We start from the raw sequence: 15,070 nt of genomic DNA, 5'->3' as shown, positions 1-15,070 counted from the left end.
CTGGGCACGCCCGACTGGGAGGAGACCCCGGGGGGCAGACCCAGAGTTCGCTGGAGGGATTATATGTCCCGTCTAGCCTGAGAACACCTCAGAATCCCCCAGGAGGAGCTTGAAAACATTGCTGGGGAAAGGGAAGTGACTTATAGCGCCTGCTGCCACCGCAACTCGACCTCGGATAAGCGAAAGAAGATGGATGGATGGATTTTCTTTTCGGTGCATTTTCCCTCATTAAGTTGCAAAAAAGGGGGGTTAAACTACACTACCAACAACAAAACCTCCGTAACACAATACATTTGAGACAAAAACTAAACAAACAAACTCTATTTTAACTTTTACAGACTCACTTCCTTTCATACAAACTCGTACCTACGTTTGAGCCAACAGGAATCCAACAAGAGTCCCAACTTGACATCTCGTCACTCTGTGATTGTGTGCTCAACAGGCAGCAGCATTTGCTTTCTAATGAGCTCATAAAAAGAACTAGATGAGAAGATGTGTCAGACACTTCAATCTGAGAAAAAGAGGGACCCTCAGTGATCGAGGGTCCTTCAGTCGAGCTCTAGGGAGGTCACTGATTAAGGCTTCGAATGCAGAAAACTTTCTTATAATTTAAATTATTTTCACTTGATACAGCTTGTAGAGGGGCAGAGAGGCTCTTTCTTTTTTATTAACACTTTCTCTTGTGCTCCAACTGTTCAAATACATGAATGGAAGCAGATCAATCACTGTTGCAGATAAAGAAGTCAGGTGTACAGACTGTGAAAAGAGTTTATGAGCGCTTTATGACATGTACCTGCAGTTCCCTGTGTTTGTCTCGGGATGTAAAGAAATGTCTTCGATGCTAAATCCTGTCATTTTGGTTATTTTTCTAGAAGAGCTCCCTCTGTTAGGAGCTTCCTGTCAGTGTGATGTGTCGGATTTAAACATCCCGTACCTCCAGCGCTCCGTAGTACATCTTCTTGGCGCCATCGTCCATCTTGTCAGACATCAGAAACGATTTGATGAGATACTCGTAGAAACTGTCCCCGAGGCCACCGATGGAGACGTGATCTGTGCGGGAGAATGGGAGGGAAATTACTTTTACAGGTTCATACATGCACTCAGACTATATCAGGGGCATCTGCAGGCCTTAAAAAGTCCTCCAGTAAATATTATGACTCCCCGTCCAAAAAAGTAGACTGATGGGAGACGTTGCAAACTTTTAAAACAGACGTTTAAATGGTGAATTGTGCTGAAGAAGAAGCAGCAGACACAAACATTTATTTGTGAAGTTTAGTCAGCACTATGAGACCTGGAGAAAGAAATCTGTCTCATTTTAGAACACAAATACCTACAAAGTTGGGACATTGTGTCAAATGTCATAAAACAGAATGTGATCATCTAAATAAACATTGAAAGCCCGTATTAGATTGAAAAAAGCACAAAGAAAACAAGTCCCCCTGCATTTCTGATTCTGATATCAATTAATTTAATTTCTCAGTGTTGTCGTTGTACTATTTGCAATTAAACACAGAGTTTCAAAGAAACCACATTCTACTTTTATTAACAGCTTAAACAAACCTGGAGGAGTCGGAGTTGTACTAGAGGATAAAAGCTCTAAAGGAAATGATGATTGGATGGATTAAAAAATATGGTCCCCTCTGGTTGCTATTAAACGTTTATTATTTATTTATTTATTTGTTTATATATTAAGAAATATCCTTATAGGGTTTTCACACTTGCAGAAAACTGCTTATATTTGCCGGGGGAGCTGTACGTGTGAACGCAAACAGCCACATTTTTTGTTTCATTTTTTCTGCTCCGACGCTCTTTTTTTTTTTTTACAGCTCCCCCCCCCGAATGTGACAGGGATAGTCTCCCTCTACGAGGAGCATAATGTGAACAGCCAGGTCAGAACAATATCCGGAGCTGTCCTCCTGAAATGATCTAGATATTTTCAGGAGCTTTTAATGTTCTGTTGTTCCATCAAACTAATGCGACAAGCCCCTGCCTGGTTTTCTTGATTTACAGTGTGACAAAAAGTGTTCACGTCTTGTAGTAAAACGTCTAAACTATGCGTCTCTATTCTCAGAGTATTGTCTGAATTCTGTCTCTATCTGTTTTTGGCTCTTGGGTAATTGGTGGTTTGTATGATCATGTTCTGTGAAACCACACACTCCCTGTTCACTGACGGTAGAAAATAGTTTATTTGAAAACTCGAACTTATATTATGTAACACACTTCAAGCCTGTGAGTGAAAAATTGAAATAAGTGGCTGTTGATTTTCCTGCTGCCTGCTCCGAGTCCACATTCAAATTCATAAAGATGAATATGATATCGCAGTGGAGGCGTGCATGAGGCTAAATCTATCCACTCATGGCATGCACACCTCACCTTTGCTTACTCCCCCGCAAGGTTATCAAAGTGCTGCGGTGTTTGTCCCTGACACTGACAGACAAGAGAGAGAGATCTGTGAAGCAAAAGATTTCTCTTCCATGGTGGTGATAACAAATATACAGCACTGCCTCTGAACACGCTCACTCACAACAATTAGCCTCTGTAATCATACAGATTACAACCTTTTCAGGCCCAGTGTCACATTTGCTTCTCCTGCTTTCAGGTAAATCAGAAAGATCCAATTTCCTCAAGTAATTGAATTCTTTATCATTTTAATAACCCAGAGCAATGGGAGTCATTTAGTCGTTGCTATGAGCCTGATATTAAAAATGAAAAAGGAAGTAGACGGATGGATGGGTGACATGGAAGAGCAGCAGGTCTGTCAGTGTTGTGAATGCCAAATACGGAAATCAGACATGTCGGAAGGTAACATTTAAAATGACACACACTGAACTCAAAGTGTGCTACTGTAATCGTGATGCACGTCGGAGGGGAAGCACATTTCTTCTAATACCTCTTAGGTATAAAGAATGACCTTCCCAGAGCAGCTTAGAGGTGGATTTGTCAGTCAGGTCGCTCTTAAATCCCTTTTTTTCCCCCTAATACTGTAAGATAGCCATTGACCTTGGCCTTCGTTACAGATTAATTTCCTCTCTTTATCCCTCATTTACTCCTAATCTGGAGTTAATTTCACAGGTGTTTAAGCTGACAAAAAACAGTACTTACGTTGGACCCAGTTGCCGCTGACTGGACTGAGGAAGTTCGGGTACAGGCCGTGTGGTTTCTCAATCTTGTTCAGTAGTTTTCTGATGTTCATCACCTGCAAAGGAACCACAGAATATCAACCGAATGCAGCATCGCAATCATCACTATGGAGGGATAGTTTGGTATTTTTGGGGTCGTATGAGGTACTTCATCAAAAGTAAATGTAATAACCACATGAGGTTCCAGTCAGCTCCGCACTTTTATTGAGAAACTAGCAGGAGTGTCAGCACTGAAAGGTGTAATATGTATAATTTCTACACTAAATGAATGCCACGACAGACATGACATGTTTATCATTGCCATGGAAACACCGGATGTTACATCTAAGACTGCTGCACAAGGAAGCAGGAGCTGCTACTGAAAGCTGCCGTACTGCTGCTGTGTGTGCTGCTGTGATAAATGATCATGTCAATTATATTTGGATACATGGTCTGTAAACATATTCTCTTCATCAGGTCTGTTTCGCCCCATCGTCTTGACTACGGTCGGCTTGGAGATGTTGTCATCAGGGGTGGGGGTGGTGTAACGGCATGGATCACTCCCATGATTCCCTGCCAGCCTCCATGTCATCTTTGTTTTTGTTTTGACTGAGAGCCCCCTGGCAGCAGAATTTACATACTGTGCTGTCGAAGCTATGCTATACATCGCTTCAGATGGGGCAGTTTTTGCCATTTAATTCATCTAATGTTAGGAAAAAGCTAAGTAAAAATCTATGACGATGTAAGTGAACGCCAATTTTAAAAATTGATCAGCACTCGACTTTACTGTCAGCAAGCCACTTTGTTTGAGCACTATTTTGGTGCAACACATTCATGTTCTTCCGCAGGCATCACATGTTCTCCTGACCTAATACACTGACACTATGACAAGTATCTCGTACTTCAATAATACTGAACTATCCCTTTAAGACTGGAAAACATCTTCCTCTGAAATGGCCCTTAGTCCCATTAAATGTAGATTTCTGTGAAACTGCAGAAGAAGAGGTGTGATCTAGTGTACTACTCATACCTTCTCTGTGTAGATGGGGTTGTTAGAGAGCTCCGACAGATGGACGAACTCGAGGTGGAGCGTCCCAAACTCAGCCAGGATGCTACTCCCGGCTGAGGCCCAGCCCCAGCTCCAACTGGTGCCACTGCAACAGAGATGAGAGACAAACAAGAAGACTAAGTATCCTGGCCGTAACCTGCAGACATCTCTGCAGGTACAAACACTCTCATAACATGACTCTGCATACATAAATAAGATAAAGGCAGCAGAGCAGTGGATTCAGGGGACACACATCTAGAGGGTGACGGTTGAAATCTGGTATTAAAAAGTGATTTAGGAATGCAAACACAAATAGACAGCTGGACACATCTCAATGAACACCTTGTGTCTCCAAGGTAACAACTTATTTCAGATCTCATATTGCATATGTCTCACAAAGTCAAAGAGACCTGTGCACAGTTATAAACGATATGGCAGAAGATTGTCTGAAAAGCAGCAGGTATTTTATGCATGGGCAAATAAGAACATGTTTCAAGAACTGTTATAAATGATTTAAAGGACAACATCATTTAAAACTTGCAGGAGAGTGTAGGACAAAACTGAAGCCAACACCACACTCCATGTTAATGTCAAGACCAGAGTATAACTACTTACAGCACCTTACTTTTTGTTTTGTTTACCTTTATTTAACCAGGTAATTAACCCATTGAGATCAAGATCTCTTTCATAAAGGTGACCTGGCCAAGAGGGCAGCTGCACACATCATAATAAATATTACATGATTAAGAAACAGTTTACAAACAATACGTTTAGAGAAAATAGTTTCATAGATAAAGTGCGGAGTGGTGATCACAGATTACAATTCAAAAACACAACTACTACTTTAAAGATCCTTATAATTAGGCCCTTCCTTTCTTAAGGTTTCATTCATACAAACAGTTCATGTGGATACGTTTAAAGCTCCAGTGAGGAGTTCTTTACAGGTTACATAAGAGACTTAAATGAATACTGACGCCTCTATTTGACCTATAAAATCAAAGCAGACCATCAGTGACCAGACTGAACATTTCTCTGTAGTGATTTTTAATGTCTGAAAATGCTGCCACCGGGTAGGTGTCAGACTACATGATTAAAGGTGTTATATGCAACATTTTAACGAGGTTGTTTTGACATTTTGGGCTTATTAAGAAACTCCTGTTAAATCTAAGAAGTTAACTTTTTAAAACTAACAAAAACGTAACGCAGCATCACCTTTGTGTTTATGCCTCGTGTTTTGTCCCTGATTGAATTCTTACATAATAAATTGGTTGTTTCAGATTGAGCTACAGGCTGATGTTTTGATTCAATTAGTTTAAATTAAGTTGAATTTAAATATATAAAACTTGGCAGACCTGGCTTGCATTTCATAAACATTCATTAGAAGGCGCTCTGCAAATTAGATTTCAGACGGCTAAAAATAAACACAGCAGAGGTCTGTGAAAGGAACTTTATCTTGATTCAGTAAATTTATTGTTGCAAGCCCTGATGGATGTTTGTGCTAAGTTTTATTTCCCTCATCTTATCATCACAGCAGATTTCATGTATTCTTTAGGTCTTAAAAGTTACCCAGGAAAAATGAACAGGAAGAGAGTATAGATGAAATCTTACTTTAAGTAAATGTGTAGTTTTAGAGCCTATGATTAGCTGAGGGAAGAATCTATGACCGAGAGACTTCACATGTCCTCTAATAGATGCTGGAGGAGATCAAATATCCGGTAATGAAATAAGCAGAGTTTGTAAGAAGGGGAGAAGATGAAGGGAGAGGAAAAAGGTGCGAGGTGGCTGTTGTGTGAGGGCAGAGAGGAATCAAAGAGCTCGCCATCAACGTGCATACATCCATTAAAAGTTTGGGAGGCTACATCATTAGTGGCTCTAGCTGGAGTCACATCTGAGTCTTCCTTTAAGATGAATGATTCGAAGAATCAAAGCTGAGATGAAGGGTGGAGGGAGTGTGTGTTTGAAAACGGGGGTAAGCGCAAAACTGACGCTCATCTATCAATCTCTTCATCATCAGTAACAAACACTGTTATGCTGCAATGTATTTAAAAAACTTAAATCAATCTCACATTCCAGGCAAAATGTGTCGGGGGAATCAGCCTTTTTTTTGGGATATTATCATAAGTGCTTAAATTATTCAAGGTTGACTCAGTTACACACTTGAGTGGTCTTCAGTGTTTTGTCTTTGTTTAAAAACATCCAACTGTGGGCGCCTGAGAGTACTTTTTCGATAGCCGTGCTTTTGTTGGTTCTGCTTAATATGATACAGAATATCAGCAGAGGTAAAACAAAAAAATGTCTGCACAGTGTGGAGCACCTCTTCCAGTCCTCGCTTTTATAAAAAGGAAGCTAAAGGAGGAGTGACCTGTCTGTTGCTGTGGGTTCGTAAGATTTTGTTAGTGAAGAGTACCTCACTTAAAGGTCACATGTTGTTCAAAATACACTTTACAATGTTTTTCTAACACTAATATGTGTCCCTAGTCCGTCTACAAACCCCCAAAATGATGAGAAAAGTCTGTCTAATAAGCGAATGATTTAAATTCAGGTTAAAGCAGCTGATTATTTCCCCAATGTTTTAATAACTGTTTTGAATCAAATGTATTTTTACTATCAAGCTGTCCAAAACGTTCCGATATTCAGTCTATTACAAGTAAAGGTGAAGCAGCTTAATGCAATTGCTGAAAAATCACCACTTCATTGGAGTCATTTCTATCAACTAATCGATAAACTTTTCTGCAAATGGTTTCAGCACTATAAAAAAAAAAGTCGTCTGTCGACATCTGCTGTGTGATGAGAAGTGAACAGGAGTAAGCTCAGCTTAGAGCGGACGTTTGGCAGGCCTCATGTACAAACACACGCACAGTAACATGACACTCTAACACCAAGTAACGCACAAAAGCACATCGCTTGTACAGGATATCAGGACATACTTCCCACACACTGTCAGACTGTCCCGCAGACTGAGCAGCAGAACTGAACCCACAGCCTGTTTATGTTCTGTTACACACTGCATATGTTCTCTTCTAAACTGACGTGTGTGTGTGTGTGTGTGTGTGTGTGTGTGTGTGTGTGTGTGTGTGTGTGTGTGTGTGTGTTTGCACAGAGTGGATATGCATATTTGTGTGTCTGCATGCCACTCCATAGACCAAGTACGAGCAGACTCTGGGCATCCTGGTTCCTCCTGCCCATCTGTACCACAGACCCATGCTGGTGATGAAGCAGGAATTAAGTGTAGAAAAAGGTAATTAAATCCACCAGCAGCTGTCCGGTTGGCTGCTGGGTTAATTGGAAGCAGGTGGACGACAGAGGTGCCAGGAAGTTTCTTGTAAGATTAGAAAATAAGAAGAGGAGGAAAGTATCCTGTAGGCTTTAATTAAGTCTTTAAAAACTGACTTAAAAAGAGTTTCACAGTTCAGGTAAAAGGACAAGGTATAGAGTTTATAATATTGTAGATCAAGGCTCAAAGAAAACCTAAATAGTAAGTGTAAAAAAATATACGTGTTGTTAATTTTTACAAACTGCTGGATCTTAATGAGACAAAAAAAGGGTTTAGTCAGGACAGCGATCACAGTTTGACCATCACTGTGTTAAAGGGATAGTTTGGTATTTATGAAGTGGGGTTGAATGTGGTACTAATAGTAACTATATTAGCCATCGGAGATGTTGGTCAGCTCAGCCCCTCTATTGAAAAAACTGCAGGAGTGCAGGTACGAATGTAAGGCTATGGAAACCCTTTCAGTGCTGTGGAGTACAAACAGCAGTTGCTACACCTTCTGCAAAATGATCTTCCACATGGTCGCCTTGAACACTAAATGTCTGTAAGTATATTTTGTGTTCTTCTGTATACAGAGGCAGAGTGAAGTTTTAAGTTGACAGAGTGACGATTACATTTTATTAAATTGATAGGTACCCAAGCTGTAAGCTAGCAGCATGACTAAGCATGTTTATGTTAGCTCATTGTCACTTGTGCCTTATTTTCTGTTTTTTTATGTACTGTCTTGTTTGTGCTTTATTGCAGTTTTACCAAAAAAAGGAAAAAGAATACTGTGAATTCTACAATCACTAAAAAGTTACGCTTTGTAATTTTTTTTGGAGGACTTACACTTGTTAGCTAACTGCCTAGCCTTGAAGATCTGCAACTCATTGCAAGGACATTATAGTCGGGGTTAATGTACGATGTATTGGCAGAATTCACAGAGCTTTACTTTTCCGCGAGCAAACCCATTTAAGCACCTTGTACAACCCTACATCAAAAATACAAAGCTAGTCCTCTAAAGTAAAAATCTATATTTAAAAAAATGAAAGGAGCACATTCATTTCCCCTTCTCCTGCATTAGAAAGGTTGAACCAAAATCCAGACACAAAGAGAAACAGCCGTAAAGTCAGGTTTGGGATGAAAGTTTGACTTTTACATTCAGTTTGTTATTTAATTATGATGGGCTGGACTGGACTTGAGCTTATATAGCGCTTTTCTAGTCTTCCGACTACTCAAAGCGCTTTTACACCGCCTGTCACACCTACCCTTTTACACACTGATGGTAGTGATCGCTATGTAGTATCATCAGAAGTAACTAATCCCATTCATACACCGCCACTGAAGCAGCGGGAGCAATTCAGGGTTAAGTGTCTTGCCCAAGGACACATCGGACATGTTGCTCAACTGGGGATTGAACCCTCGACCTTCCGGTTGATGATACAAAATAGCCGATGATACAAAATAAAAAGAGGGAAATGTATTATCCTTATTCCTAAAAATGTCAAATAAATCCAGACGACTAACAATGTGCAGTGAGATGAAAATGTTCTGTAATATCAGTGTGTGTGTGACATGGTGTCAGTGCAGATTAAAATATTCACGGTTTCGAACAGATTGGGAGGTCCCTTTGATACTTGATCAAACTCTTAATAGAAAGACCTAAAAGGAGTTTTTTACCGTTATGATCAAAGATGATTTAATTAGCATAATGCTGTAGATCCGGTCTTATTATGTAATTTTTCAATTGTTAGTCATTCATTATTCTGGCGTTTTAATCAGGCATTCGGCAGTAAAGTCACAGTAACTGACACTGAACTTTTAACAACACTCATCAAGTTGTCAGTGCTTTTTATCCCACGTCTTTGTTTTATTCATTCAAAACAAAGAAGGCATCATTGTTATCCTCATTACAACGTTAAGAGAGTTAAACCCAAATCCAGACTCAGAGAAACAGAGGTAACGTAAGGCCAACAGAGCTGGCCAATCAGAAAAAAGTGGGCACGTGGGGAGGGGGGGCCTTAAAGAGACAGTAGCTGAAATAAACCGTTTCATGAAAGATTTTAGAAATGAGAGATTTTACTGATGCCAGTATAAGATAAATAAGGAGGTTTTTGAGCTACACATCTAGTAACGCTGCTCAATGGGTGTCCCAGACTGACGTCATTAATAGTGAAAGTGTGTAGAATAGATCTCCTTTAAATGCCCGCCTCATATTGACACCTGTCCCAGATAAAGTTAGGGTCATTTCATAGACTGAAGTCAGTAGAAACCTGGGCTATTAATAGAAGGTTTGTTATCCTCATTCCTGGGTACCAAAGGGTCGAGCCCAGATCCAGACACGCTGTGAAGCTCACAGTATTAATGCTCTTCAAATGGCTTGAAGTTGTGATGCATGTCCGTGACATTAACACGATCACGTCAATACAGATTTGAGATTAGAAAGGTAAGGGTTTAGAACGGATTAAAAGTTGACACGACTCGTTTAAAAACGTGCAAATATTTTCAATGTGATCTGTCAAAGCAATAGTGAACACAGATTTAGCGTTATCTAAATGTCATATTAATTCTAAAGCTCAGCCTGACTCAGTGTCAATAAAATGCCAAACAGCCCCAACAAATGTAAATAACTACAAGTTCATATTCAGTTTTAAGTCTTAGCTTTGGACCAGAGGAGGCTTCAATACCATATGAGCATTTAAGTATTTAATATATGTTGACATCTTGCACGCTCAAGCTTTTGGATCGTCCTCTGCCTCTGGTTTCAAAGATTGACAAACTACCTGAGCTCTGATTAATGCAAGCCAGCGTGACAACTTGATATCATCTTTTATCTAGGATGAAGGACGGTTGGAGGTGAAGGCTGGTGCTGAGACTCACCTCCCCAGGTTGATGACTCCTCGGGGGATACCTGTCGGAGTGTTGAAGGCAGGCAGCAGCTTCTCTCCCAGCTCCAGTGCTTTACTCTTGAACAACTGCAAAGACAAAAATAAAAACGGTTACTAGACAAGCAACGTGCATAAAACTTGTGTGCATGTTCTATTGTTACTTTTGTCTTTAACTTTAACAATAATCCTAACAGCTATATAACTTACAAAGAGCAAAACAGGGCCCGTCATCTCATCCAAGCTTAAAAATAAATCACTGTCACAGCCAAGAAACCACAGGCCTGCACACATTTCCCTTAGCTCTCCCTCTAAAGCTAATTATATGAAACATAAGGCCTGCTCCAACAGAACCCCAGCCGGATTTAAAGCAATTTCACAGATGTAATCTACAACAGTCCATTTAGAGCTCCTCTTTCTGCCCATCTCCACCAGCCATTCTCTGAGGCCAAGGCAGACGATAGATTATCAGTCACAAAAAATCTCCACAAAGCAGTGGGAACAATATTTAGAAAAAAACAAAAAGAGATTAAAAAAAAAAAAAAAAAAAGAGTGGGGGTGAGACATAGAAATTTGAACAATGAGGAATTTCTAAGGAGACAAAAAGGGGGTTTGGGTAGCAGAGCAGAGGCGGGAAGAAAAAAGCAGATAGACGTACAAGAAAGCTTTGAAGACAAGAGGGAGTATAGAGAGAGTGATGAAGAGGAGACAGACGTGGTAAACACAGAGGGAAAACAGAGTCTAGACGAAAACAAAGCACAGTCAGAGAGAGAGAGAGAGGCAGAGATACAGAGCAGTGACTCAGCAGAAATATTAAGGGCAAAGAAGAGACAACAGAGACAACAAACGCTATAGAGACAGATAGAAACCAGAATGTCTGAAAAATAAGGACTCTGCTTTTACCTAAACAAAGTGAAAAAATGTACTGCTGTGTATTCACTGAATAAACTCTGCTTCATGTTGGGGGAATTATTTCCTCTAGACTTCCTTTTTCCCAAAACACATGAATGAGTGAACACTCGTGTCACTGAAACCTCAAAAATAAGTCAATATGAGATCTCACTGTTGTGCTTAACATGCTTTATTTTTAAGAATCAGAAATGCTTTATTAATCCCAGGGGGAAATAACAACAAATACAACAACAACAACAACAACAACAGCAACAACTAATGTATGAAGAGATGCCTACGCGAGGGGCAGGATGGGATCACTGTCCTGCGTTCTTAGCTGTGCTCAGAGCGAGATTGTCTGATCTACACCTGAACTGGAGACCCTCCTGTTCCAAGTCCCCACAGACTGACCTGCTGCTGCTGCCCCCTACTGAAGGCAAGTCAAGCTTTAATAAAAACATATTCTATTCACATTCTTCTATCTAGAGCTCCCAGCACTGTGCTTTCAGAGAACCTTTCTATAACAGAAGGAGGGGATCAGAGGAGTGCTACACACTCACTGTTTGGATAAAACAGAGCTGTCTCTGAATAATGTGCTACACTCCCTCTCCTGTCTCCTGGCTCTCGACTTTATCAAAAGGCGCACTAATGACCCTCACGCCTGGCCCTGGTTCTGCTCTGAGGTCCTTTCTCCCAGCACCACCACAATCACTGCTGATGCTTCTGTAGAAACCGGCCCACAGGCACACACACACACCAACAGTTCACACACACACACACACTCACACAAAACCTTCCCTCAGTTGTCCGTTGCGCTTCACTTCAGGGCTATACAATACTTTTGTTCTTGGAATCACACAACATCTGAACTCATGCAAACTATGCCTGCATGATTTTTGAAATACTCGATGTGCTGCTACATTGTTCTAACGTATACAGCTGTAACAATATGATATGCAGTGAACTAGTAAAGTACTTTTACTTTTCGTCCCTTTTTATCGTAGCGATAGGACAGTGGATACAGCCGGAATTCAGGGAAAGACAGTAAGGAATGACGTGCGGGAAAGGAGCCACAGGCCGGACCCGAACCCGGGCTGCCCGCTTGGAGGACCACAGCCTCCATACACTAACTACTGCACCACCAGCGCCCCTCTTTAGGCATTTGTATTACTTAATTTTTTTTTTTTTTAAAGGTGCTCTATAAATAACATTCATTTGATTTGATGTTGTGATAAGGATGAAGTGTTTTTTTTTTTTCATGCAGCCATAATGTACACACACGTGTTGAATATGCAACACATCATGTAGCTGACAGAGAGAACGCAGGGCGGCTGATTATTTGGAAGTAGTTTATTCATGTCTGCTTGTTTCTAAATGACTTGATTAATTAGAGTAAAACCCTTTAGTCTGACATCTGCTCTGTGATTTACTGTACGCAGCACACAGGCTAAATGAAGGGCCGTGTTCATGAATCCGTCTTCACCCACACTGAGATCCTCTTCATCACGTCAGCGCCGTCACTGAAGAGCTTCAGTAATCACACTGTGTGTGTGTGTTAGCACTGCTTCTTCATCTATCTCATAATAATCCAAAGATATCAACACATTCCAAGATAAAACATTTCTTCTTCCACTTCCTTTTTTTTGTCTGCTCAGATGGAATAATGGTGCAACTTTCAAAGTCCGACACTGATCCAATGTGACAGCCGACAGGTCGCTCTCTTTCCCTCTCAGTTGAAGTTGCCTGCAGGACGGTGACAGCAGGCCGGACACAAATGGCTTTTCTATCAGCTCTTAACTGCTGAAGACACACATCGGGCACGCAGTCGACTCTCCCACCGCAAACATCAGCGTCAGCGGCCAGAGGAGAGACACTTTGTGCAACATTTTTTAGGTCTGCCACTTCTGTTTACCCATAAAAAGTCTCAGTCCCACTTCAGGGAACACAAGGAAGATGGTCCAGTGCACTCTGTCATACCTGCTACAGTGTGTGTCAACATGTCTTAGCTTTCAATCTGGGTGTCTGTGTAACACATAGTTGTAAAATACCGAGAGCAACAGCTCGGCAAAGTGAGTTGTTAGTTTATTTAAAGCAGCAGGTTGGCATTCTGAATTCAAATGTTAGACAGTTTTCTTACTAATTTTGATATGCTAAGGATGCGATAGTGTCCGATTTTATAATTTTTCAGTGCTGACAAGTTATTAGATAAGTCAATGCCCCGGATTGATCAACTCTTACAAACATAAACTTCAAACATTCTGTACTCAAGTTGGTTTTTACAGAAGCAGAGTTGACAGCACCAAGTTGGCTGCACACACCAAACACAAGGCTACCGGCATCCATTTTTTTAACAGGATTATTGCTTTTTTTTATTGTTGCTTTCTTGTTGACTTGAGGACCTGATAATGTTTCCTGTAATCGATTTACCTGCTCTGGAATGAAAATAGTACTCCTTAAATCCTTGTGACACAACATGAACTACAGTAGAAAATGTTCACAATTTTGAAGAAACACGTCACTCGGTATCACTGCTCGACTCACTGACATGTTTTTATTTAATTTAGACAACAATGGAGCTCAATGGCGCGGAGGGAAAGATGTTTCAGGATTTGGCAGCATATCAGATATTAAATTAATACTGATTGATACATTTCTGTTTGGTCTTTTAATAGCATTAGTTGACAAGAGGATAAATATACACTACCACCAGTCTTATCTTTGGCTGTATCACAGCAAAGTGTCTTAATCATACAAAGGTTTCATTTGACTCCTCTTCATTATTCTCCGCTTGACATCCACTCTGAGCTAGTTTGTCTCACTTGTTTCCCTTTTTTCAACAGATTCAGGACACATCCTCGAGTCTGATTAGACATGTGACGGACACGGCGAATTCATAATGTGGTAGTATAATGACAAAGTGTGTGAGTGGTTTGAGCAGCCTGCGGAGTGCTTCATCATCCTGCAAACATCCCTCACTCGGTGTCACTCAGCCTGATTCCAATGTGTGCTTTTAATGGGAGAACAAAGCGGCGTCTCTTCTACAGCTGCCATCACCTCCTCTTTATTCACATTACTGAGGTAAAGCAGACAGAGATCCCGACCTGCTGGAGATGAGGAAGGCATTACAAGCAGCGGTGTAATGGAAAACATATCTGCAGATTGAAGCTGAATTTCATATCTGCTTCAGAGGGCTGCTGGTGCTTTCAGAGATTTCAAAGAAGAGTGCATGCATGATTGTGGTCTGGCTACAAGTCCGTCACCGACTCGGTTATTTCCATGCAACCTGTCGGCTCCGTCAGAAAAGTTCATTTGAAGTCACATCAGGCTCCTCTGCTCCAAAAATAACAACCAAATCTAAAAACTCAGCAGGTGACATTTTGAGAATCTTCACATGTCGCCTGGCTAAGAAGAAAAAAAACAGCGTTTTCTTTTGACCATAAATAAATAATTCCTATTTCGGCAGAGTGTGAACATAGAGCTGCAAACTAACCCCGTCTGCCATTTTCACTATCTCACACCGACATGCAGGACACAGTTATTTTCTCATCATTTTCTCTCTTTGTCGAGAATGCTGGAGAAGCTTTCACTATGATCAAAAACACATCTCTAAAGCGTTGAAAAGGCAGCGAGACTATCAGCCCCGTCCACACAGAGAAAGAAGATACTTATATAGATATGACAAAAAAACAACTATCTGTACCACTGATTTATCTATGCGTATGGTCTGCAGTGGTCATAAGGCTGCTATAGCTTATATTGCAGATAGGGCTAAAAATACAAATCTCCACACCAAACTCGATTTGCAGTTTTAATCTAGTTTTCTTCCTAAAAATATACAAATTACAAAGAAATAAACATAAATTAATTAAAGAAAAAC

General features: G+C 40.6%; 1 protein-coding gene across 3 annotated transcripts in view; it reads right to left on the bottom strand.

Moving 5' to 3' along the window:
- The window catches only part of LOC132983696 (mannosyl-oligosaccharide 1,2-alpha-mannosidase IC), a 213,985-nt gene that overhangs the window by 17,306 nt on the left and 181,609 nt on the right, over window positions 1–15,070 (bottom strand). For 2 of the 3 annotated variants that reach the window (XM_061050126.1, XM_061050123.1), the window contains 4 exons: window positions 10,299–10,392; window positions 4,150–4,277; window positions 3,103–3,196; window positions 935–1,050 (listed from right to left, as the gene is read on the bottom strand). In XM_061050126.1, coding sequence (XP_060906109.1) covers window positions 935–1,050; window positions 3,103–3,196; window positions 4,150–4,277; window positions 10,299–10,392 — 432 coding nt within the window. Of the gene's footprint in view, window positions 1–934; window positions 1,051–3,102; window positions 3,197–4,149; window positions 4,278–10,297; window positions 10,393–15,070 lie in introns of all 3 variants that reach the window. The other variant, XM_061050125.1, reaches the window with a different exon arrangement.

Source organism: Labrus mixtus, chromosome 11, assembly GCF_963584025.1.
Source record: "Labrus mixtus chromosome 11, fLabMix1.1, whole genome shotgun sequence".
Taxonomy (NCBI): domain Eukaryota; kingdom Metazoa; phylum Chordata; class Actinopteri; order Labriformes; family Labridae; genus Labrus; species Labrus mixtus.
Note: the sequence above shows the minus strand (reverse complement) of the source record. Positions and strands in the feature narration are given on the sequence as shown.